At 43.1% G+C, this 24,407-nt stretch overlaps 4 protein-coding genes across 11 annotated transcripts in view; all 4 read right to left on the minus strand.

Moving 5' to 3' along the window:
* PXK (PX domain containing serine/threonine kinase like) overlaps nucleotides 1–13,053 on the minus strand; it is a 33,206-nt gene extending 20,153 nt beyond the window's left edge. For all 8 annotated transcript variants that reach the window (XR_010784399.1, XR_010784398.1, XM_066558186.1 and 5 more), the window contains exons 1-3: nucleotides 12,859–13,053; nucleotides 4,665–4,715; nucleotides 3,965–4,012 (exon numbers count right to left, since the gene is read on the minus strand). Coding sequence is in view for 6 of the 8 variants with exons in the window: in XM_066558186.1 (XP_066414283.1) it covers nucleotides 3,965–4,012; nucleotides 4,665–4,715; nucleotides 12,859–12,960 (201 nt within the window). In the remaining 2 variants the exon portion in view is untranslated. The remainder of the gene's footprint in view (nucleotides 1–3,964; nucleotides 4,013–4,664; nucleotides 4,716–12,858) is intronic.
* Nucleotides 13,054–14,736: 1,683 nt separating this feature from the next.
* On the minus strand, nucleotides 14,737–15,871 carry HTD2 (hydroxyacyl-thioester dehydratase type 2). The gene has a single exon (XM_066558009.1). The coding sequence runs from the start codon at nucleotides 15,869–15,871 to the stop codon at nucleotides 15,365–15,367; it is 507 nt and encodes a 168-aa protein (XP_066414106.1). The 3' UTR covers nucleotides 14,737–15,364.
* RPP14 (ribonuclease P/MRP subunit p14) lies at nucleotides 15,858–18,416 on the minus strand. Its single transcript, XM_066558010.1, has 5 exons — nucleotides 18,339–18,416; nucleotides 18,083–18,167; nucleotides 17,246–17,322; nucleotides 16,578–16,656; nucleotides 15,858–15,970 (listed from the first exon to the last, which is right to left on the minus strand). The coding sequence occupies exons 1-5, from the start codon at nucleotides 18,407–18,409 to the stop codon at nucleotides 15,914–15,916; spliced, it is 369 nt and encodes a 122-aa protein (XP_066414107.1). The 5' UTR covers nucleotides 18,410–18,416; the 3' UTR covers nucleotides 15,858–15,913.
* A 1,423-nt stretch (nucleotides 18,417–19,839) lies between these two features.
* The window catches only part of PRKAR2A (protein kinase cAMP-dependent type II regulatory subunit alpha), a 59,974-nt gene continuing 55,406 nt past the window's right edge, over nucleotides 19,840–24,407 (minus strand). Inside the window, exon 11 of the mRNA XM_066557969.1 lies at nucleotides 19,840–23,964. Within this exon, the coding sequence (XP_066414066.1) occupies nucleotides 23,831–23,964 (134 nt within the window). The 3' untranslated portion in view covers nucleotides 19,840–23,830. The remainder of the gene's footprint in view (nucleotides 23,965–24,407) is intronic.

Below are 24,407 nucleotides of genomic sequence, written 5' to 3' on the forward strand. Positions count from 1 at the left end.
CACATCCCACTGTGAAGGGATTAGCAAATGGAACAGCACTGAAAATACAAGGAGACAAATTTTTGCTAGTGAGTCATACATTTAAGATCATTACCTGAAACTTTCAGATACTAAATAGCTACAATTTTCAGCCAGGTTCTTTCCATGATGTACTTCTACCACAGCCCAAAAACAATTCACACCTGATCATTTTTTCTGGGTAAGATTTATGCTTTCTTATTTCATCAAGTGCAGATTAGTAACTTTCATCTGCCTCTATGTATCTGTAGGTAATGTTAAGCCCTATTAGTATTTTAAATATGTAATTTCTAATACAGTGCAGATTTCCATTTTATCTTCTGAATTTGTTCCTGTACATTTTTTAAACATCTATACATCCTTCAACCCAGAAATAGCTGCAATCTACCAGGGGATGTACACTAATTGTATTATACTGACACAAGAGATCCAAAACTTAAGGGAAAAAAAATCAGAGAAATCCTTCAAAATAGGACAATGGAAAAAATTCAAAGCCTTGTGTAACTCAGATCAAAGAGATGATCTTTGGTGTTTAGATTCAATTACGTCATGTGAATTGCCGGAGTACATTTTTCGTGCTGTTAACACATCGTTGTCCTGCAGATCAAAGCACCTGCCTTGGGTAAGCTGAATCTCCCTGGGAGTTATCTTTAAGAATTGTGTGTTGCAGGAATCAATTAAACCAGATGCAATAACCTCATTTCTAAAGCAAACAGTTCACCAGGGAGAAGACTGGGACTTCTGGTGTTTGAACAACTTTCATTTTAACTAGTTGAAAAAGCAACAGATTAGTACAACAAACTGGGGCAGAAGGAGCAGTCCCTTTCCTTTCTACCTCCTTCATTTGAACACAGGAATTGTCCTCTGCTAACTTTAGTACTTCTCCTACTTCTCGTTTTCTGACTTCAAATTATGGACTGGAAAAGAACTATAACTATGTCTGAATTACAGAAACTATTAATAAAAACCAGGAAAAAACTAAAAGCAACCATATATCACTTACAGCCAGTAATTCAGCAAATTAGTTTTAGCACCAGAGGCAAACAGAACTCTTTTGGCAGACCACTCATTTCAATTAAAAACTGAGTTTCTAAACAAGAACCGTGTCCTTTTCTAGAATTATTCACTTAAAAAGCATGTCAAATCATCACCTTTACCTTCTTGACCTGACAACTAGCTACCATCAGAGAGAAACTGACTCTAATTCACATGTTTTCCAACACTATAATTTGTTTTAAAACTTATAAATCAGACTTCTACTATTTTTCAACAGAAAGTAACATTCAGGCCCAGGTTTTTGCAGCTATCTGCCAAAACACACAGCACAGCACAGCAAGAACACTCCAGCACAGAAGAGCACCTCACTGAGGGCCTGACCTTGCACAGACCTCACATGCTTTCAGACACCACTTCTCAGCTCACCACTGGAGCCAGGATGGGAAGAACCTGGGAATTAACATTCTTATCTTCAAACCACAGCCTGCTCAGGAATGTCTGTTCAAAAGCTGCAATAAAATGCTTCACAAAAGCCAGATATCTTGCTGTGAATTCCAGTACTTCCAGTACCAGCACTTCATTTGACAAAACAGAAGAATGATCTCCACTGATCTCCGTCAAATAAGTCAAGAGGAAGAAATGCAGAACTGACTGGAAGAAGTTTTTCAATCTGGTACAACTGAGAGTTCAGGGAACCTGTCTTGAAATTTTCTGATACAAATCAGAGTTACATATATATATATTTCATTTTTTTCCAAGGTATTTGGCAGGACTGCATTCCCTAGCCTGGACAATTTTTAAATTATCAATCCTTACTAGAGGTAGTACTAGATTAAGAACAGAAAATTTGCATTCCAACTCAATTGCAGCTGTGCTCACACACATCCACACAAACAGACAGAAAGGTCAAGAATGCCACAAGAACTTGGAGAACTTGGGCTTTACACCCAAAAGAAGTTCCATCAGTTCTTCCAGCAGATCTTTAGCTTTGAAGGAAAAAGATTAGGGTTTGGTATCTTCTTATTTGTTTGGAGTTCTGTTTGTTTACTTTAATTTCAATATTCACAAGATAAGAGCCTAAAGAGTTTTGAAACACGTCACGGGACCTGAATATTTTGATGGAATATTGTTGTTTAGAGTTTTGGATGGAAGCATCTGAGAAATGTTGTGTTGTCTTAATGGATGAGGAAAGTTCAGCTCCAGCATCATAAAGAATAATTTATAAAAAACTCTGAAACAGTGGGAGAAAAGAGCCACTGGAGGGGACCAACTGCTAAAGCACATGGCCTGCTAATTTAGCCACCCTCTCATATTCTCCCATTAAAGTTAGAGGTACATTTTGGTAATTCTTTTTAATGTTTTCCAGTCATCCAAGCAGCTGACATTTTTGTCCTGGGTCTTAGTTTCTCTTGTTTCAAATTTCCCCTTTGCCCCACTCTGACAGCAAAGTTGCTGTCAGATAATTCTCTGGACCCTCCACTTTTATCATTCACCTCTATTTCAGATAAAAAGGCTTTTCCTTTCGAAACTCCATCACACATAACCTATTTACCTTCACTTAATACATTTTCCACATAGGCCTAATTTTGCAGTACCTGTCATTTCTGGATTTTAAGTCATAAAGGTTCATTGCCTTCTCTACTAAAGCTGCCTCATTTGAAAGGTAAATGAGAAGGCAACAAATCCTTTTCATGCCTTAACACATTCTGTTCCCCATGGTTAAGAGCAGCTTGTTAAAGGTGGCAGCAAAGTGAACTCTTCCTTCTCTTTAAAACTTTCACAAATTTTTTTTCTCTGTGATCTCCATCAAAACTATGGTTAGACCACAATGACCCCAAGGTACTCTGATGACCAGTACCATCTCAACTCCTTGTGTTCCCATGGGTGTTTGTCTAATTTTAGATCTTGGATGTCTCTGGTGCAGGAGACACCTCTGATTGCATTTATTCAGCACATCATAGAGAAGGTTTCTAGGTCATGATAAAAGTTCCTACGTGCTACTGCACATTTAACAGAACAATTCCACAAGGCAATAATAGGAATAATTCTGCAAGGCAGCCAGCCTGCATCTGTTGAATTATGACTGATTTGCCCTGACCCACCTGCAGCAGAGGAAGCAGTCACAGTGGGCTCTCAGAGCACACAAATCAACACCCTTGCAGGGTTTTGCTCACCAAGGTTCATCAAGCAGATAGTTGATTTGATTTGGGGAGGAGAGAGGAAGTGGAAGAAGTATTAAGCTCTTGAATTCATGAAAACACTTAACAAGGGAAAAATTTTAAAGTCACAAAAATCTATCCTCAAATTGTGTCGTTCACTTTTTATCCCGTTTGCCCAGTATGGAAATCTCAAGTAAAGAGTTTTTCTCCTGTAGATATTAATCACTGCTGCTTCCCCCCTGTTCCCAAACACACTCACACTTCTGCTTTTTCCCACACAAACTAAAAAGAAAGAATTGTCCTAAAAAGCAGAAGAAAACACACAGTAAGTCCAGTGTCTGACCAAGGAACACTCCTCAGTGACACAGAAAACCATCACATGAGAAGCAGCATCTGGTAGTGCTTTTAGAGGAATATAAATAATGAGACACATAGCACTTCAATGCTGAATTTATAAGGTTGGTATGTGCCTTGGCTTTCTCCAAATCAAAGGAGGAACAAATAAAAACACATAAAACCGGAACAAGTCACAGGACTGAAGGGAAAGATTCAGTATCTGCCAATTTCCTCCACTTCTATATAAATTGATCCTGTTGATGTTAAAAGTCAAATTTTATAAGAGAAAACTTAAGGGTGAATAAGTACACGTTCCTGTTACATTTGAAGTCACAGTTTCTCTTTACAGCTAGGCAAATCCTTTTATTTTTTCACCACAATATATAAAAATATCACAATTCTGAATATATTCTTCCAATGACATTTTTTATTCATATATGAAGAGTGAAAATTACCTGCAGGCTATTATTCAACAAGTCAAAGTCACTATATCGCCTCACAATCTGTAAAATAAAATAAAAAGTTCAGGAAAAATTACTTTTTCCATTAGAATTTTACTCCTCAAAGTCCCATCGGAGAAAATTAATTCCCTTTTACAATCATCTTCTTTTGCAATTTTTCTACAAATGCCTAACTGCTGGATTTATGTCACATTGCCAGAGAGCAAAAAAGAGTCTTTAATCACAACTTGATCAGACAGAAAATGCATTTCTAAAAATTATCTTAAAACAGCACTTGTGAGCAAAGTTGTCTGCAAAAAAGGCATTTTTGCCATATTAGATGGAAAAACTTTTCACACTCATCTTCATTACTACTTCTTGGCCTCGTATAAGCAGAGCTGTGATTTTAGCACTGAGAAAGGCGAACTGGAATTTCAGATTTTAAAACTCTGGTTGTACCAACACACAGTAGAAACACATGACAGGCATTTTTCCTGGAATATTCAGAATAGCAGCAGACAACATGCCTTCTGTAGCTGGCAGCAATACTGTTTTTCTCTTAGTTTTGACCAAAAGAATTCAAGCACTTCACGTTCTCAATTTCAAATCAACATTTCTCTTTCCAGCTCAAATTTTAAAAGCTAGGAATAGGCAATTTTCAAACTTTTCCTAAAAAAAGAATCCTGGTTACATGAACTACAACTTAAGAAATTACCTGCCAGCTGTTTTCTGTTGAAACTCCTCTCTGGACACGGATTATGTATTCCTAATAAAAGGAAAAAATCATTAGAAATGAGAACTAATGAGCTGAAGAAAGTTATTAGGCACTTCTTCAAATAAGACAACTAGCATTCAAATGCAGAAAATTCAGTTCCAGCATCTTGGGGAATGTCAGAGCTGGGTTTGCTCAGACCATCCCTAACAGTTGCTCTGCTCTGCTTTCCCAGCAAAGAAGATGAGGAGAGTTCCAGGAACTTGCACACTTGTGGAGCACTCGAGGGGTTTAATTTAATTTAGTTACAGAAAAAGACAGCAAATTGAAGATGTCACAAACCAAGACACATAACTGTGAAATTAGAACTGGAGTGTCTATTTTCAGAAAGTCAGCCTGACATGGTCCTTCCATATTCTTTCCTCTTACCCATTTGAAATCATAATTATGGTATCTTCCTGCAAAACAAGAAGCCCAAATCCTCATAACTAGTAACATATATCCACAGAGCTGATAACATTTAACCAGTGTAATTATCTTTGGAAACTGTGTGACAGAAATCAATTAATGGGACACCTGGAAACCCATATTCACCAGTAATGTGGTTTTTCTTGTTTTGTGGCCATTGCTGCATTTTGGGAAGAGGCTACTTCACATACAGACAAAAAATTGCAGCAACTGCTTATTCATCAAGTCTCAAAGGAACATTGGCCGTTCCTCTGAAAAGCACACCAGTGATGATTCACCATGTGCAGTCATTCATCTTTTCTAGGATTTTGGAAGAAGCTGAGTTATTGCTCAATCCCTTGTAGCACTTGCTCTTTTATCCAGTGATTGTCATTTTCTATTGAGCACCAAGAGAGGCAGAACACAAATTCATTAAACAACCATCAAAGCATCTTATTGCACACAACCACTCTGGTCAACACAGCTCTTCTGGAGACCCTTGTGATAAACAACTTGGGACACACATCTTCTCACAGTAAGATTATATTAAAAAAAAAAAAACAAACATATTTGGGCCACAACTATTTTTCCCCACACTTACTTGAGCATTTTCCCATTCCATCCATATCTGCTTTTGTGGCCTAATGCACAAATGAAGTTTCTTTTTTATGTCACAGGGTTTCCAACTGGAAAGAGCAAACACTCTCCAGGTGTGGCCCTTAGCTCTGTCTGTAAGGAAGAGCCAAGTCCCCATCACAGGCTCTCCATCAGCACACACCATAATGAATTACTGTCCAACTCAGCACTACCCTGTCAATACAACTAAGGAAAAAGCCTAAATGGTCTTCTGAGTTGGTTGAGGGCCTTCTTCCTCAAAGCTGGTAATGAGAATGAAAGTCAAAAAACAGCAATAGTAGAAAGGCCAGGATAAGAAATACAATCCCATTCCCAGTATCTGCCATGGCTACACATAATCAGCAGAGCACAGGATGCTGAGTTCCAGTGAGAAGCTGATACTTCCTATTGCCTCCACGTGGCAACAAGCTTGTCCTGGGATTATAATTAGCACCACTGATATATGCTTCCCATAGGACCAGAGAAGAGCTTTCAACTCTTCAAGTCCAAATGCACAAAAGCCTTTATTTCTCTGCCAAATTTTGGGTTAGTTAGGGAAAAAAAAAAACTGAATTACAACAATCTTCTTCTGAGACAACCTGATAGTGGGACTGAGACTGTGCCCATAGGAAATAAATGAAACATAAGGAAAACAGAGGCACACTCGGGATCATTTCTGTTTAGCAGCATCATCAAATGTAGGAAAACAGGGTGGAAATGCCTTCAGAAAAAGCTAGTAATTACCAGAGTTCACGCCTGCAAACAATTGTAGGCATCAGCAACGAGGCTCAGGGAGTCTATGTTAGCTACACTCATGTAGAAATTCCCATGGCATCTTTCACTCCTACATGAATAGCTCAGAATTTTTCCTATGACTCAGTTTACCAAATAACTTCAAAGGAGCCCTAACAGCTGCTGGTTGGGAAATCAAGGTCTCAGCTTGCAGCAGAGAGATGACCTGCTGCTCTGCTTTGCCCATGGACAGCAAGGTCACTGTCAGCAGCAGCCTCCAACAGGACAGGCCACAAAACCATTCCTAAAACACAAACCACACATCCACAAAACCATTCCTAAAACACAAACCACACCTCCACAAAACCATTCCTAAAACACAAACCACACCTTCACAAAACCATTCCTAAAATTCCCTGGCTCCCTCCGCACAGGTAAGGTTTGTACATCCACTGCTCTTCCTGTCAGTACTGCCAAACCACTTCATGACACAACCTTGAAATTCCTGCAGCAGCTCAAAATATATCTTAAAAGATGCCAAGCAAAGCAGTTTTACCTATGGGATCATTTCCTGGCTGCTCCAATTAGTCAAAAAAAGCTGAAATGGGTGCTGGGAGGAGGAGGATGGGAGCAGGGAAAGATGTGTGACCCCAGTTGCACACTGTCATTTCCTAAAATCTCTTCCTAGTACTACAGAGTTCTGGATAGAGTTTGTGAAAAGGAATATTTTCCAAATAACCACATGGATCAGTGACAACTACACTGCATTTCTCCAATCCTTTGCTGATAACAGTTTCACACTCACTGCGTGGGATTAATGTTATCCTGAACTTACCCATTTTCAGGCAGAGCCAAGATTTAGGTGGTTTGGTTTTTTGGGTTTTTTTTCTCCCCAAAAGTCACCAAGATTAGTCCCTAGTGCTCCAGCACTTATTAAACAGTAACTCAGAGCTACTCAGCAAAATTTGGTTAACATTCCTGGGTGAAAATTGCAAAGCAAAGCACTCCAAATGTTTAACAATTGCTCTTTATCACCATTCCTGGTTTTTGAAACAGGAAGCAAACAGGAAAGAAGGCTTTTGCAGAGACAAAATCAGAAAAAAAAAAAGTGGTGAGTTAAGAGATTCTTATAATAAAATGTAGAGTCTCAACAATATTGGGTAATACATTCTTTTTCCCCAAGCAAATAGTCTCTAAATTTCCAGCTCAGGATAGTCAGTCTCTTTTTCCACAGATTTCTGCTTTATATCTGTTTAATCCAACAGGCTTGAAAAGCCAACCATTATAAAGATCCAGGTCACCTTCAGGTCACATCAACTAAAAGTTTGAAAGAGCTTTATTTTATAAGCATTAAAGAGAGGAAAGCCTAATTAAGCATGAATACAATCCCTGCTTAAGTAGGCTGGATTGGAACAATTTCTAGTAAGAAGCTCTTGTAAATGTTTATTTAGAAAATCTCCCATGTGAAAAGCAGCAACAACATCAGGAGAGCTGCTCAGCCTCAGAGGCCTCTCTGTTACAGGGCCCAGTATTTATTTGCTATTGCTCAACTGCCATTGAGCCCATGTGAGGTAGGAGCAGCAGCAGTGGTTGGTGTCTCCCCTCTTTCTAAACAATTCAGGTGTGTGTGTGTCTGTGCTGCACCATTCACACTCTGTATCCTCCTGTAGTAATGAGTCAGCCATTCAAGAAGTGAAAGCTATGAACTAGGACAACTGCAGGGAAAAATAGGACACACTTCTACATGTAATGAAAACTTAGTGAACATGAAAAGCTTTGGAGAGAGATGAGAAATCAGTGCTCTGCATCACTGTGACCTTCACCAGAAAGGCAAATTACTCACTATTTTTCAGGAAATACTCAGTAGTCAACAAATATATTCTAATTAGGGTTTACTAAAGTACAATATGGAAACTAATATTTTGACTACAATCTTCACAGGACCTACAAATGCAATACTAATTTAGTAAGATCACCAGTGGAAACCGTATGTTTGGAATATTTAAAATTAAGTGTAATGAAAGCGCCATCTTTTGTAAACTCAGGCTGGAGAAGAGGTGGGAGGTAATCGAGTTTACTGACTAAATCCAGGGGAGGAACTGCATTTCTGAAACCTCAAACAAGTGAACTGTGACAGTTCCCTGTGTAATGCCATGTCTATAAGTAACTTCATGTTTGTTTTTGTCCAAAGTGAATGCAGCCTTGAAAAGACTGAATTCCTTGTAAAGCAGATGTGCAAAATCTTTTACAAGCTTTTAAACTAAACCCTACAGTCCTAGAAATATGTGGCTCCATTTTTCCATTTGGAACAATAAAGGAAAAATATAAATGCTTTTTCAATGTTTTTCTAATCTAACAGCCATGAGTGTCAACATTCATCATAGCTTAAAGAAAACTAAAAACCCTGAAAGATTGTTAGGAGAGGGATTTATTTCAGCTGTTCATTTCCAAATGCCTTTAAGACAACAATGTACTGTATCAAAGCTGGCTGTTTCACTACTTCAATTTCAAAATATGAAACACATGAAAAAGGAAAGTTACTTCAGAAAAGAATTGAGAAATGTTCAGAAGAACATGTACAACCCACCAGTAGTTTTAGTGCTGAACAGACTTGCAGGTACAGTTCTTAATAAGGAAAATGTCAGATTTTCATGGAAGAAAATAGCATCCTATTTTAAGGCTTAGAAAGACACCACTATTAAATGGTGAACACACAGATGAAATATTGCAATATGAGGCAAGTTTAACAGCCAAAATTTATTAAAGCTTTAGTGCTGAAATTGCCTCTGTTTTCAGAACACAACATTTGGCATCAAGATGAGACACTTGCAAATGGCTTAGTATATTGGATGTAATCCTGCTCCTATTAAAGTCAAGGAATGCAACAAAACTTCATTTTCTACAGAAGGGTTGGTACACAGACCTACAAAGGGACTGACTCATGGCTGTGGAAAGGTGCCCAACACACCCCTGGAGTTACACAGTTACTCTCCCTGATGCAGTGCTGGTGGCTGAAGCATAAAGAAGGAGACAAAATGAAACTGACTGGGCTTGCTCTTGTAATTTCAAGTCCCTTAGGTGAGATGCCACTGGAATGCATCTGCAATATGTATTTTTTTGGCTTTCAAAATGAAAAGGACTCCATAAACATCACACTATAGAATTAATTGTATTTAAAGTGCACATTCCAACAAAACTCAGATTGCTTGTAACACACTTAAGCAGAAGAAACAACTTCTGCAAACATAGAAAGGCATCGTTTTCCTCTTCCAATTATGACTGGAAATACACAGAAAGAAAACCTCAGTGAACAATTTCTTTGTTGCAATACAAAACCATGGAGATTATGTTCCAGCTCAGATGAACTAAGTCCAGTAAGATCTCCTGAGCTCTTCTGACTTGAACGAAGCTTGCTGAGCCTGTGAGCCTGTCAGGTAATTTGGCAGTTGGCTCCCTAGCAATCTAAAAACCCATTTATGGGGGGTTGACATACTCTTACTAAGCAAAAAGTGCAAATCCCCAAAAGTCCATTTTCCATAGTAGCTTAATCCCTTCTGAGGTTTCTGGAGAATTCAGGTAAGAACATAGTAGTGTCAGGTTTTGTTTTCAGTTTTGTTTCTTTTAGTTTCACCTTCAGCCTCAGGAAACAGAAACTCAGCCTCTGCCAAGTACAGCCCTTGATTCAATGCTATGAAGTTTACACTTACCCAGTCTGTTGTACTAAATTTAAATTAACAGAAACTGCTTAGAACAATACACAAGCAAACTATACATTAGACACAAGCTTTGGTCTTCTGTGTGATATTTCACCATGTCTACAGAGCTTTTCCTGAAATTCTTCACCTTTTCCTTAGCTGTTTTTCAGAATACTGGCTATTTTCAGCACCAACAGAAGGTTTACATAATTAGTAGTTCAGTTGCCATGTTAAAGTTGCACCTAAACTCAGCCTAAGCCATCTTCATATGAGTGCTTTCAGAAGCTATGATCTACAGGAAAAAAAATACAAACCCAAGTTTAAAACAACTCTTTCAACACTAAACAACATTTTAAAATCTTAATATATATAATCCTGACAAAAGAATAAAAAAAAATTTCATGGCTGCCTTTGCTTTAGAACAGGCCTAGTTCTCCAAACATTAGTTTGGGATAAAGGATTTTATGGATCTACATCTTTTGAAGATACCACTTTGAGGTGGAATGAAGAACAAAACTGAAAAGCATTCATTTAATGACAATCTACTTTCTTCTAGCTATAATTTAACAAAGTAAAATACAGTTTTCAGACCCCACAAAAACACTTCAACCCTTATTTCTTAGAAAGGCTTCATTTACACACTTCTTCAAAGACAAGGATTTATTTCTGCAGCTTATTTTGAATCAGGGAAGTTCAAATCAGGGACACCATCACCCACCAATAAACAAGCTATTCACACACCAGGGACATAAGATGAAGTATCTGAAATGACAGAATAGTCCACTTACATCAAATAAGAAACCAAGTCTCTGTTAATGGCTTCCTGTATTTTGTTATCCCACACTGGCTCTGTATAAACCATCTGTGCTACACACACTTCAAGCCATCTTTCAGCTATCAACAGGGCTTCTGCAGTAAAACAAACAATTACTAATAGATGTATCTTAGAGACAGATTTTAACTCAAAAGGCACAGTGCTCCAGCATTCTGTTATTAAGAAAAGATCAGAAGAAAACAGCAGAGAATTTTCCTGCACAACTGTTAGGAACAGAATACAGAGATGAAAGACGGGGCTATCGCACTCCCTCAGACAAGATGACACAAGAAGAGTCTGGATTGCAAAAGTTCTTCCAAGTGATCATTCTAAAAGAATCTTGTGACTTTTTCTTTCCAAACAGAATCATGCAAACCAAAGGAAAGAACACAAAACACTATTGTCATTTGCACTAAGAAAAAAGCATAATAAGGAAACAAGCTACTAACGAAACATAATCTGGTCTGCTGGGGAGTATTAGGAGTTACACAACTTCTCACAGGACTTGGCACACCCATCCTTCAGCTATTGAATCAGGTAAAAAGCATCACACTTGCCAGGAAATAAACCTCTTTAGCCTTACTTATAAGAAGAGGAGTTGCACCAGTTGAGAGCCACAGCCTGTTGGATTCACAAGACCTCCTAGACAATCTCTCATAGGTAACTTCTGTTCAGAGAAAGACTGGAACGTCAATAAATGTGAGTTCCTCATACAAAAAATAAACCACTTCTTAGGTGTGAATTATTTATATGAAGACTATTTAATAAGACAGTCTGTAAATTAGTTGTGTACTCCATGGTGAACCTGCAGTTATTGTTGTTCAGGTTAAGGGTATGCAACAGATGCAAGGAACCAGGAAGCAATCCACAATGCAGGAATCAGAGCTGTGGAAGGGACATAAGGAAACCTTCTCTCCATTTAAAGCAAGCTTCCAGCTGGAGTACCTGCTGCTGAGCTACCTCTGGCCTCCTCTCCAGCATCCCTGCTCTCAGCTCATTATAGCCAGTCCTCTGATTCATGCTACTGCTAGGTCATACTATAATGAAACCCGGTTTTCAAAGTGGAAAATAACTGCAAACAGAACATTGTAGAATTTGGACTATTGCTGCATGCTCAAAGACAGTTCTTATGGAAGCACTGTGCATGTGTCCTAGGCATCCCAAAAGAATTAATCTGTGACACCCAAGTCACGGCAGGGCTTGTTCTGCTGAGTGCCACCGCTCCGGGGAGCTAAGAAACGGGGCTGGGGCTGCGGGGTCTCTGCGGTTCGCAGCCGCCGCTCGGCCCCACGGCAGGACCCGGAGGCGAACGCAGCCCGCTCACGTGCAACTCCATCACCGCCACCGGAACGCGGCAGGCAGAGCCCATCTCTGCTCCGCGGGCTGCACACCCCGAGGGAAGCAGGAATCACAGGAACCCACAGGCCCGCTCGGAGCGGCCGCGGGGCAGCCGAACCCCTCAGCAGCCGGCCCCGCACAGCCCCCGCACAGCCCCCCGGTCCCTCCTGGGGGTGCTGCCGGCTGTCCCCGGGAGCCCCGCGGGCAGAGAGGGGACGAAGGAGCCCAACGAGCAGCGGCACCGCCGCTTCCCACCGCGGGGCTCCGGGGCGCTGGGAGCCGCGCTGCGGGGTCGCGGCCCCGCTGCTTCCCGCACCGCTCCCCCTCGCCCCCAGCGCACCCCGCAGTGCCCCGCCGCAGCCACCGCCTCCCGCCACCCCCGGCCCCGCTGCCGCGGGCTCGGCTCAGGCCCCCGCCCAGCCCCGCTCCCGCCGTGCCCCGGCCGGTCCCGCGCACCCCCAGCACCCTCCGGCGCCCCCCGTTACCGGCTCCCTCCATTCCCTCCCCCGCCCCGGCCGCTCCCGCCTGCCCCCGCGGCCCGGCCTGCCCCGCTCACCGTGTGCGAGTGCAGGCTCTGGCTCGCCTCGATCTGCGCTGTCAGCGGCACCGTGTCGTCCAGCAGCACCTTGCCGGCCGGCGGCTTCTCCATGAAGGCCATAGCGGAGCTGGGAGCGGAGAACCGGCGCCGCCAACCCGCTTCCCGGAGCAGCTCCCGGCGCGGCCGCCGCTGTCAACACGGCAGCGCCGCCGCCGCCGCGGGGCCTTAGCGCCGCCGCCCGCCGCTGCCACCGCCCGCCGCAAGGGGGCGCCGCGGCTGACGCTCCGCGCGGGTCCCGCCCCGGGAGCGCGAGACAGGGAGAGACGGGGGACAGGGAGAGACGGGGGACAGGGAGAGACGGGGGACAGGGAGAGACGGGGGACAGGGAGAGACGGGGGACACGGAGAGATGGGGGAAACACAGCGGGATGGGGGACAGGGAGGGATGGGGGACACGGAGAGATGGGGGATACGGCAGGGATGGGGGACAGGACGGGATGGAGGACACGAGGAGGTTCGTCTCCGCGGGGAAAAGGGCTGGAGGGGAGGCCATAAGTGCAGTCGAGTCACCCCGCCACCCAAGCCTCCCGTGCCTGGTGCCCCCGGTAGCACTGACAGCGACAATAGCAGCTGAAGCCCCGGGGGAATCAGCCCTGAGACACTGCTGGTCCTCCCAAAGAGACCAGGAAAATTATAAGGGCACTTGCTGCTCTTTACCTCTCAGGGGGTTTTGTGTTAATAAAATAATCAGAATATCCTGTATATTTTACTCAATTCCTCGAATTTAAGGTTTGATCTTCTGTGGGGTTTTGGTTTCTGGTTTGGTTGTTTTTCAAAATACAGATTTAAAGTTGTTAACAATTGAATTCCTCAACGTGACTTTGATTGCAGCAGCATAAGAAACTTTCTATTTGAATACTGCTTAGTGCTTGAGAACCTACAAGTTGGCCACCTGTCTGCATTTCCTCTTTTTACACCATACACAGGAATTACTCTCACTTAAGGTGTTGTAAGACTTCAGAGCTGAAGTTTGTCATACACCTGGAGCAGGTGTCATGAACAGCTTCATCTCTGTGTCTTGCAGCTCCACGATGAGAGGAAAACGGGCTGTGTTGCTGTGGTTCAGCAGCCAGGCTGGAACAGCAACCCCAACTCCCCAAACTACTGCTCCAGCAGCGACCCAGGAGGTCAGGCACAGCTCTGATGCGTTGTTAAGAGGTCTTAATAAGACAACTTCCACTTGGAGAGGCAGGGGAAGGAGGGGGCCTGCTTGGATGAAGTGCTTTGTCCAGCAAAAGCCAGTGACAGGCAGTGACCTGAGGCAGAAGGAAAGGAAACTTGAAGTGAAACAGCTCCTACAGACAAGAGATAAGGAAACCTCTTCCTCATTACTGCTTCCAGATGGCAAACAGGCCAAACTCCAAGCTTTGGAAAGAGAAGGCATGGAGTCAAACACCTGAGACATTACCCCTCCCTCTGCTCCAGTGTGACTAACACCTGGGGTTAGAGTGCAGCACACTCTGGCAGGGCAGCTCTTTCACCAGCAGCTTTCATCACAGGTTGAGGAGAAATTCTCTTTCCTTAGCAGACAACTCCCGAGGTTATTTGCAGTCAAGGAAAGTTTCAAATGCATTTCTGCTGCAGAGAAGACAGGGGGATAACAGACACTTTGCCAGGAAGTTATATGAGCCACCACCTGGAGGGCTGAGTCCTGATGGCCTCAATCCTTCCTAAAAGAAGTTCCTTAGTATATAACAATCTTATGCCAGTGCTAAAATAATTTAACCCAGATGATTTACTAATGAATTTGCCAGAAGTCTACTCTACCAAGGTACTTTCAGTGGACAAAGGGAAATCCATGTTCACACATTTAAGCAAAGAGAGAGAAGCCATACAGTTAGTACTCAAATCATCTGCCCTTGTTTGTCTTGCCCTCAGGAGCACAAATACAGTAAGTACAAGTTGTGACAATATATTTTTTAAAGCCCCCTTCACTCTCTTTCTGGGAGGCAAGTTTCAGAAGAAACACCAGCTGGAGCTGCCATGCAGATTACAACACATCTTGCAGTACATGTGTGTAAGCACCTCCACTTCTGTTCTGCTTCTGAACACAGCACTGTCCCCTCCCCGGTGCTTGTTGGCAGTACAGCTGCTTTGTACAGAAGGAACAAGTTTTAACTGAACTTTGCTGGTGTGGTCTGCAATTTTACCAGAAAGAACAGCCTCAGTGTGAGCCCCACCAGTCCAAACTTCCCACTGGGGCAGCACAAAGGCTCGTCTGAATGAGCCACTTTGTCACAGCAAGTGCCTAGTTCACCTTGGCAGAGAAACCCATCGTGGTGAAAAAAGGAAAAGCTCTAATTTTAATGCAGTTCTAGTAAGGTTAAGTTTGTGCACTTTCAGACATTTTGAAAGACTTTTGTTGCAAATTTACTGGTTTTAGTGATGTCACATAAAAAGAGACTCAAAGCTAAGTGTACATTGGGTTCTGGCCTTTATGCTGAAGTTGCACATGATGAACAGCTCTAACTCTCTGGCACCATGACTTTCACCATCCCTTCCATAACAGTTTTCCCACTTTCTCTGACCTGACATGATACAGAAATGTGTGCAACAGAACCCTTCAGTCGTTTCACTTCTGCTGCAGCTGTGACTTCTTCACCAACATACAAAGGAGCTGGAAAACGAATCTCCTGGGAAAGAAATATACATCCTTGACCAGGCATTTTGGTGCCCAGAACTGCAGAAATAAGTCCATTGATCAGAACTCCATGGACAACAGTTCTCCCAAACCTAGACTTCTTTGCAAACTCTTCATTTAAATGCAAAGGATTTGTGTCACCTGTCAAATAAGAAAAAGTAACTACATCATTCTGTGTAAAAGCCTTGCTAAGTTCAGCTTTGTCTCCAACTTTTATGTGTAAGTTCTGAAACACACGATGTCCAAGCAGTGAGTTGATAAACATTGGCTTTGTCAAGGCTCTTTGTTGGAAAATCCCTCCAGAAATTCCATGCCTGAAGGACCACAGCATTTCCAGAACTTCTCCTGCATGCAGCTGAACCAACAACTGCCTTCAGTCCAAGACTAATTCTCTACTGTTGCCAGATAACGCAAGTAGAAACGGAGATGTCTGGTTTGGGGAAAGAAAAAACAAACAAAACTGAACAACTAAAGCCTTTAAAAAACCCATCATCAAATGCTCTCAATGTTGAAAATACTTCAATTTTCCTTTCACATGATAGATTGAAAACTTAGAGTTATGCCTGAGTAGACTTTTGTCCAGCCATGGCTTCAGAAACAAAGAATTCTCAGAACTCATTTTATTAAGCAGCGTCCTCTGGAAAAAAATAAGCTCTGGAAATGCATGTTAAACAAGGTCACTTGACAGTAACCATTAGAAAGGCAGAAAGTGGAGTAGGGAAAATAAAACTTGGACCAAAATGTGGGTCATGAACAGAACTTGCCAGAAATTATTTTCTTGCAGATGTATTAATGACCTCAGGACTTGCCACTGGACTGAAACCATGCAGTTATGAGACACCCACTACTGTCACATTGTACTCATTTTAAGATGAGAACTGCTCAAACACGGGCCCACAGACCTGCACTGGAAGGTACTTAATTCCCAAAGCAAGGCATTTTTGCATCTAGGACATCTTTCTATGAAAAGGCAGCCTGCCAAGCTTAGAGCCAGAGCTGACACCTGGGGGAAGGCACCCAGCCCCACAGGGCTTTACCTGCAGCACGTGGAAGGCACATCTCCTGTTCTGGTAGAAGCCCAGCAAGGTTAGAGCACTCCACAGCTTGACAAGGCCACTAGATAAAAAGAAAACAAAATATATTAATAAAATTTGGGGGTTTCTGTTTTTTCCTGCAGCACAGACATCTCAAATAGAAAGTATGTTATGCGAAGTGTAACAAACCCTTAACAGTTTAACAGCAGGAAATTTCACCACAGAGTTCTAGCAGCAAAACTGCATTTTGAAAGATTACTGCAGTGGCTGCAGTCTCTTGTCTTTGACACAGACATTTGTACTGCAACCTCAAGTTCACTTTACCAGAACCGTTCTTGTTCTCAGTGTGCATTAAAGTTCATTCTTCAACCAAATCACCTGGAGTTGTCATCACCATTTAGAGTAACCGTTCTCATCTTTACTATAGAAAGAGATTTAAAGTCACTACCTCAGCAATGCTTACTTCTTGTCTTAAAATCATTACAATCATTGTGGTTTAAAGGAGGAATAATGTACTGATGCACAAAGCTACCAAGACTCAGTGATTATCTTCTGCATGCTGTATGCAAATATCTGCAAGTTAGGCTTGATTCTTCACAGGCCATTCTTAGTTTAAGAGTTCTATTTTCTTATGAACAATATTTTCATGGCACAGACTGACTGCACATTACCTGCTAATGACTCTTAATATGGCAGACAGAGTTTTTTCCTCATATGTTAAGACATCAACAGGCAAAGCTGCTCCAACCTATGAAAACAAATGTTATTTAGTAAATATCACTCTAAGCTCTTACCGTGGTTTATAGGCAACTGATTTCACCCCCAGCATGTTAAATCATTAAAGGTATTATAGTTATGCTCAAATCTCACACAAGTGTTTCAGCTACAACATCACTGGATTTTTAACAGCACCCTTCCTCTCAGAGTTCTTTAGAAACCACTTTTATTTCCACATTACAGCCAGAGAAACACAGACCAAGAGGTGACGTGATCTGCTTAAAGTCAGCCAGCAATAGAGTAAACAGAGCACAAACAATGATGTGGACTTTCCCATCCAAAAGCTGTTCCCTTCTCACAGTTCTCTTTTTAAAGCTTCTCTACAGCAAAAGCATCAATACCACAAATTCTAAAAACAATTCTCAAAGAACGGTTTGAGCTGGAAGGGACCTTAGAGTTCACCCAGCTCCAGCCCGGCTGCCATGCTCGGAGGTACCCTCCACTAGAGCAGGCTACTCCAAGCCCGGTCCAACCTGACCCTGAGCGCTGCTCGGGATGGCTGCGGGCACCGAACTGAACCGCACAGCTTCAGTGGGAGGGAGTCGGGAGGGCTGGCTGGTAACCGGGTACCGGCGGGTCAAACCCGGCCCATCCACCCCGGCCCGCCTGCTCGGACACTGCTCCGCAGCCTGGGCTGTGCCAGGGGACAGCACCCCGCTCCCGCCAGGCTCTCCCGGCCCAGCCCGGAGCCGCTGGCCGCGGACAGGCCGCAGTCCCGGTGCCGGTCCCACCTCTCCGTGCAGCTCCCTCAGCGCGGTCACCACGAGCTGCTTGAACTGCGCGGCGTTCGGCCGGGCCCCGCCGTCGGGCAGCTCCCTGCGGGAAGGAGAGCACAGGGGTCAGGAGGGGCCAGGAGGGCTCTGAGGGGGGCTCGGGGGTCCCGACTCGGGGATCCCGGTTCGGGGAGATCCCGGTTCGGGGAGGTCCCGGCTCGGGGAGTCCCGGCTCCGGGGTCCCGGCTCGGAGGGTCCCGGGGGTGCCGCTCACAGGCGCACGCGCAGATAGTGATGCTCGGCCGCCCGCCGCAGCACGCGCCGCTCAAACGCGGCCGCCGCCATTCCCCGCCCCGCCGGGCCGCGCGCGCCGCTCGCCCGCCCCTTCTACGGCGGCCGCGCGGGGTCATTGTCGCCATGGCAACCACGCGGCGCCTCCGGTGTCGCCGTGGCCCGGCCCAGGCCCGGAGCTGTGCCCGTGACACCGAGCCCCGCGCCAGAACGCGCCGTGGGCGGCCCCCAGCGCAGCCCTGCGGGCGGAGGAGAGCCAGAGCAGTGTCTGAGGCTGAGACGAATCTCTGGGAAGCGGCGGGAACAGACCAAGCGCGGCACACAAGCCTTTAGCTTCGGGAAGGCAAACACGGAGAGCCGCGCCACAAACACACCGCTGCAGGCGGGCACAGAAACGCGGCTGCGCTGGGCCTCCGAGCTAAGGGGCTGCTCCCCAGGCAGCTCCTGGTAAAGCTTACAAACACTGAGGAGACTCTGCTGCCCCAGCCTCAGGTTTGCAGGGACACACAGCTGAAAGGAATTGGAGAAGTGGACAGAACGAGCCTGTCAGCCTATCTTTGCACTCACCAGGCAACAGTTGAGATTATAAAATAACACAGTTTTAGTATCTTGTACCTGCTCTAAAGATTGGCATGAAATGTATCCTTACCACAGAAACAGCAGAAAGGATGGAAGTACGTTTGCTCTGCTGAAATAATTAAACATTATCCTCAAAAGAACTTCACAGAATCGTCCTTCTTTTACCAGAAGGTTTATCCCGGAATTAGCATCAACCCCAGCAGGGTACCACTACAGAGCAGCCCAATGTACATCCAGCATGCCTGAGTCAAGGCCCAGCTCACAGGACACCTTTTGCCTGCACCTTCACACAGCTCAGTCTGTGCAAAGGTCCTCATTATTCCAGCAGAGCTTTCTCAAGCTTAGCACCACAATCTACCTGAGTTCTGCTCCAGGGTTGGCTTTAAAATGGTACATAAACTGTACCAAACGTACCAAACTCTGCCAAACATTCAGAAACAAAACTTCAGCAAAAGCAAATATAATTTCACATGTACGAAAGTAATTTTCAGATTGTTAGTTAGGTTAAAGAAAAGGCAGTTTGCCACATAAAGTTCAGTAGCTGTAAGTGTAGGCTAACAAGATACCTTCAGGAATACCGTGTTTCTCCTGGGAACTGAGAACCAGTTATTGTAGTGCTCAATAAATCAGTTCCACAATAATTTGGCAGACTTATATCAGAGAAGCCAGTTTTACTGGGACCAACACTACCTACAGAAGTATTACTTTTAAGATATTAGTAAAATTTCATCACCAAGCAGCAAAACTTGGAAGTCAGGTGATGTATAAAATCTCTTTCTGTTACTGCAGTGGGGCAGGTGCTGCAAGAGGAACTCACTCAGGCACTCCCAGTGCATCCAGGGAGCTGCTGGAAGGCTGGGGCTGTGTCAGCTGCAGCGAGTCAATAACGAGCACACACAGGACTGTACAGGAAGGCTGGACACAACAGGTCAGTTTTTTATTAACCAAAAGTGAAGCTGAACCCCAGAGTGGTTTAACTTGTTAAAACCATATGTTTTATATGGCAGATATTTTTCTTTCATGTTCAACACTACAGTGCAAGAATCAAACTTCGCAGCTGTTCATCCTTTGAAAATCAAGTAGTAAAATGAATTAAATTAAGGGTCCCTCAATGAATCAATTTAAAAAAACCCATTTAACTCAAAAGAACAGATCAATTTAAAGAACTGTCTTATTAAATTCTCCCAAGTGAAAGACCTTTAAAAGCACTTGGAGCCTTGAGGTAGTAACTTTATGCAGAATTTAATTCCCCTCCTGCCCCACAGAGGAAAATTAGTAGCACATTATTAGCTCCAGCCAGCTAAGCTGTGTTGAGTGTCTCCTGTGAGGTGACTTTCTCTTGCCTCTTGAAAGAGCAGTGTAGTGCTGCAGAGCACCAAGAGGAAATCCACAGGGAAGGCCTCTTGAAATAAAATTTATGGTTTGAAAAAAGTTGAAATGATCAGCAACGACTGTAACAACAAAAATTATCTGAAGTGAAAAAACCCAACGTGTATTTTGGCAAGACTAGTTTACAAATACAAGTCAAGAACAAGTTTGCTTTCAGCAAAAGAAAGAAAGAATGGAAGTGACATTCAAAGGGGTTTCAAGGTTTTTTTGCCCTCTGTGCAAAATTGCACTTAGTTTTCAAAGTTTTAAGTTCTGCACTTTTGTTTCTAAGGGAGCACTTCCACACTTTTTTGTTCTTTTACATTGTTAAACCTGTGCTGTGACATTAGACAGAAATACCAAGTGCCAGATATTTAATCACTGAAAGCTCCTCTCACTGACTTCACAACAATCACAAGCAGGGAATCACAAACAGGAGATGTCTCCCTCTAAGCCTCGAAAACATGATCCTCTGTACCCACTTTGCTGCTGAGTTGTTTTATTAAAAACTAAATCTCTCTTCAGGGCCTATTTCAGAGACTCAGTGGCAGATTTACTCAACACTGAGTGGTAACAAAACACCTGGGCTTACCTCATTGCAACAACTGCAATGAACAGAGTGCAAAGGAACGAGCTGAGATACAGGGATGGGGCAGATGGTCACAAACAGGTGCTGTACTTGCTCCCTGGACTCAGTATCAGCACTTGCACATCACCCACTTTTGCTCAGTGCTGGTGCTCTAACCAGATTCCTGGCAATATTGAGTATCTTACTAAAGAAGCTTTCTTTCCACCACCTTCATGCTCCAAAACTGTACAAACAGGTTGGTTAAACCAGACCAAACTAATCAGGCACATTGCACATTATAGCTCTTAAATGGATGAGCCTTCTTAGCAGCTCATTCCCTTTCAGTTCAAAGCCAGCTCCAGCTGCCTCTCTACACCACAGAATGATGCTGCACAGACCCTGGGTGCAGGATGACACTGCCCAGTTTCCATTGCTCCAGGGAGCCCAGAGAAACGTAAAACTTCAAAAGCTTGTTCTTGTTCACATGGGATCCCAATATTTTGATTTTATATTCTTGTCTTTAACTTTCAGAAGCCATCAAATTCTGCCTTCGAGGCAGAAATATCTCAAGAATCTGACATCAGCCTTGCCTGGGTTTTGGTTAAGCTTTGGAACAACTGCCAGTGTTTGCCTGTGCTGAGGTTACAGCCCTGTCCTGCACAGAACCAAAGGCATTACAGAATCCATCTGTAAGGCAGCCCAACCTGCCAGGCTCCTCTGGATAAAGGAGAGGACATTCTGCCTGGAAGCAGCAAAGGCCAGCTGGTGATTATTCACAGCAAGTTTCTCTTTAGCTCACATGACAGTTTAGGCAGCACAGAAATTCAGGCTGGTTTAGAGACCAGTTCCTGTTTGGTTCACAGGACAGTCATGAGCTGGCTTCAGAAACTCTCTTTGTCATGGAGCCCAAAGTATCTTAAAAGTTTTTTCTGCTATCACTGCAAGGAGCTGATGAGTTGGTTTTCTTTTTTTTTTTTCCTTCTTTTTATTTTTTTTTTTTGTTGGTTTGGTTTGGGTTTTGTTTGGTTTTTTAAATTCTGTGATGATAACAATTATTTTTGTCTTTGGTGTTAAACCTTGGAAGCATGAGTGAAGAGTACCTGCTGCTTCTTTGGCTGTAACTTATGCCAAAGAAACAGCCCAGGAAAGCAAGTGAAATTCACTGTTCTAAAATACATGCAGTTAGAACAGCCACTAGACATCACGACCAGAACTTTAATAATATGGAAACACCAAGTTCAGTGGTGTCCATTACAAATCATTTGCATTATATAAAAATATGACTGCAATTACAGTAACTGGACAACAGTCATTCAAATTTATCAACTTTCCATCTTACTCATATTGCAGGAAATGGGAGGAGCTCATCCACTATGGGGAAAAAACTGTCCAGAAATCAACTTAGAGTTGCTGCTAAGCATCTCATGCCTTAGAGAAATGTCCACTGTGATAACTAAAAGCAGGAATTCAAGATTAGCATCCTTCCATTCTTGCTTACATGGCCATGAATAAAAAGAGCAAGTTCTGTTACACTAGTATTCACTATTAAAATTTTATAACCCCATAAAACACCAATATGCTTTGCATGAGCTGTGGAAGAATGCAAACTCAAAGGGTCACTAGATTTATTACCTCCAAGTTCAGTGTCTTAATATATATAGTCTGTTTGAACACCATAAAAATGTCCTTCTCGTGGTCTGATTCTTATTTAGATAATACCCTGATAAAATCTCAGCCATATGCCAATTAAGGTCCTTAAAGCTATAGAAACAGAATCTACCTAATAAATGCTGCAAATTTAACAGGTATTTTAGATAAACATCATTAGCTTAGTTATCACCTAAACCAAAAAGACTCCTCAAACACACCAACTGCATAGTTAGCAAAGACATTTGCTTTACAAAGTCAAATGTTGCCAACTTTTGAAAAGTTTAGCAAATCAACGTGGTATTTGGAAGCATTCAAGTGTCTAATGAAGTTAAAATACTGTGAAATGTTAGGACTAGGGGAAGCTCCTGTAAACAAGTACAGAAGTAGTCTTCATTTAAATTACAAAACATTCACCTCCTTAAAAAGCTTTAAAACTGACCCAGTCAACAACTGCACCCTGGGAAATGTAGCAGTATAAAGGATCTCTGTAAGCAAGAGAAGGTCATATATTGTTATCTCACCACCATAAAATGTACTCAGTGTCAGGAACAAGGAGCAAATTTGGGGAGATGACAATTATGACACTTTCAGGCCATTTGATCTGAACCACTGCACTTTGTTGGACAGCATAGAGTAAACCAATTTTCTTTGCTGCTCAGAAAACACTTAAAATACGTTTTCTGCATCTGGTTGCTAAGCAGACTCTCCCATGTCCCCAGCTCAGTTTACTTGGTTTAAAGAGTTCTCTATATTTATTACCTGCTTGCTTTCAGCAGGTGGACCAAAACTTCAGTGCCATCTTATTCATTGGCTCCATTGATACTTTAACTTCAAACCCAGATGCTACAATTAAAAGCAAATTTGACATTGTGTAAGGAAAGCAATCAGCCCATAAAAGGCTTGTATTCCACAGGCTGCCTCTGCAGAACAGGCAACCTCCCACTAGAGAATGTGAAGGGACAATTTACCCCAACAGTGACACCCAGAAGGAAGGAGGCTCCTATGTCTTGCACACTTTGGGTTTCGTATCAGGCACTTGAACTGTTGGACAGACGCCATTCTGAACCAAGTAAGTGAACATAGGGTTAGAATCATCTTTAATCTAGTTCTAATAATGAAGTATCAGCAGCAAAGTGGAGGCAGGGAGGAGTGAGCAATCCATCTGTGCTGAGACTTGTTTATGGTTTCTAAAATGCCCAAGAAAACAGCAGCAGTAACTGTTCCGTAGTGTCCGTTGTCCTTGTGAGTTGTGTTGCTGATAGGAGGCTTTTCTGTGTCTTGAACTAAGAAGGCATTGAGGTACCCTGTGCCTAATTCCCTGGATCCATCAGGTCCATGCTAGAGCCAAACATTGCCACCAGTTGCTCCTCGTAATGTGTTATATTCCTCTTCATAATGTCCATGCAGGGTCCAAGCAACCTCTCAAATGCTTGCACATCCATGACTGTAATGGAACAGAGATGAAAACAAGACTGTTTGTCAAAAAGGACACCAAATACCAATCTGCTTTTTGAACTCAGAACACAGACGTTCAGTTCAACCCACTTAGGGCTGACACTTCAAAAGAAACCACAGAAACAGAAATCATGTTTCTGATTCCTCTCTGCACTGTTATTTGGTGAAACAACTAATGAAATACAAACCTGATCTCAAGGATAAACACAGAAAGCAAATACACCCCATAGTGGTATTAAAAGATGACCTGAAGACTGTGTGACAAACAAGTACAGGCCACACACACAGAAAACAGAAAATCAGCCATGAGGAAGCAGCAGTGCTTCTCCAGCTTCCACCTGGAGCTCCCCTCCAGCCCATGCTCCCAGCTTCTGGAATCTGATTGCAAGTTACCAAAAGGTTGCTGGGTTTTGAATGGCTGCTCACTCAAGC

This window comes from Molothrus aeneus, chromosome 12, assembly GCF_037042795.1.
Source record: "Molothrus aeneus isolate 106 chromosome 12, BPBGC_Maene_1.0, whole genome shotgun sequence".
Taxonomy (NCBI): Eukaryota; Metazoa; Chordata; class Aves; order Passeriformes; family Icteridae; genus Molothrus; species Molothrus aeneus.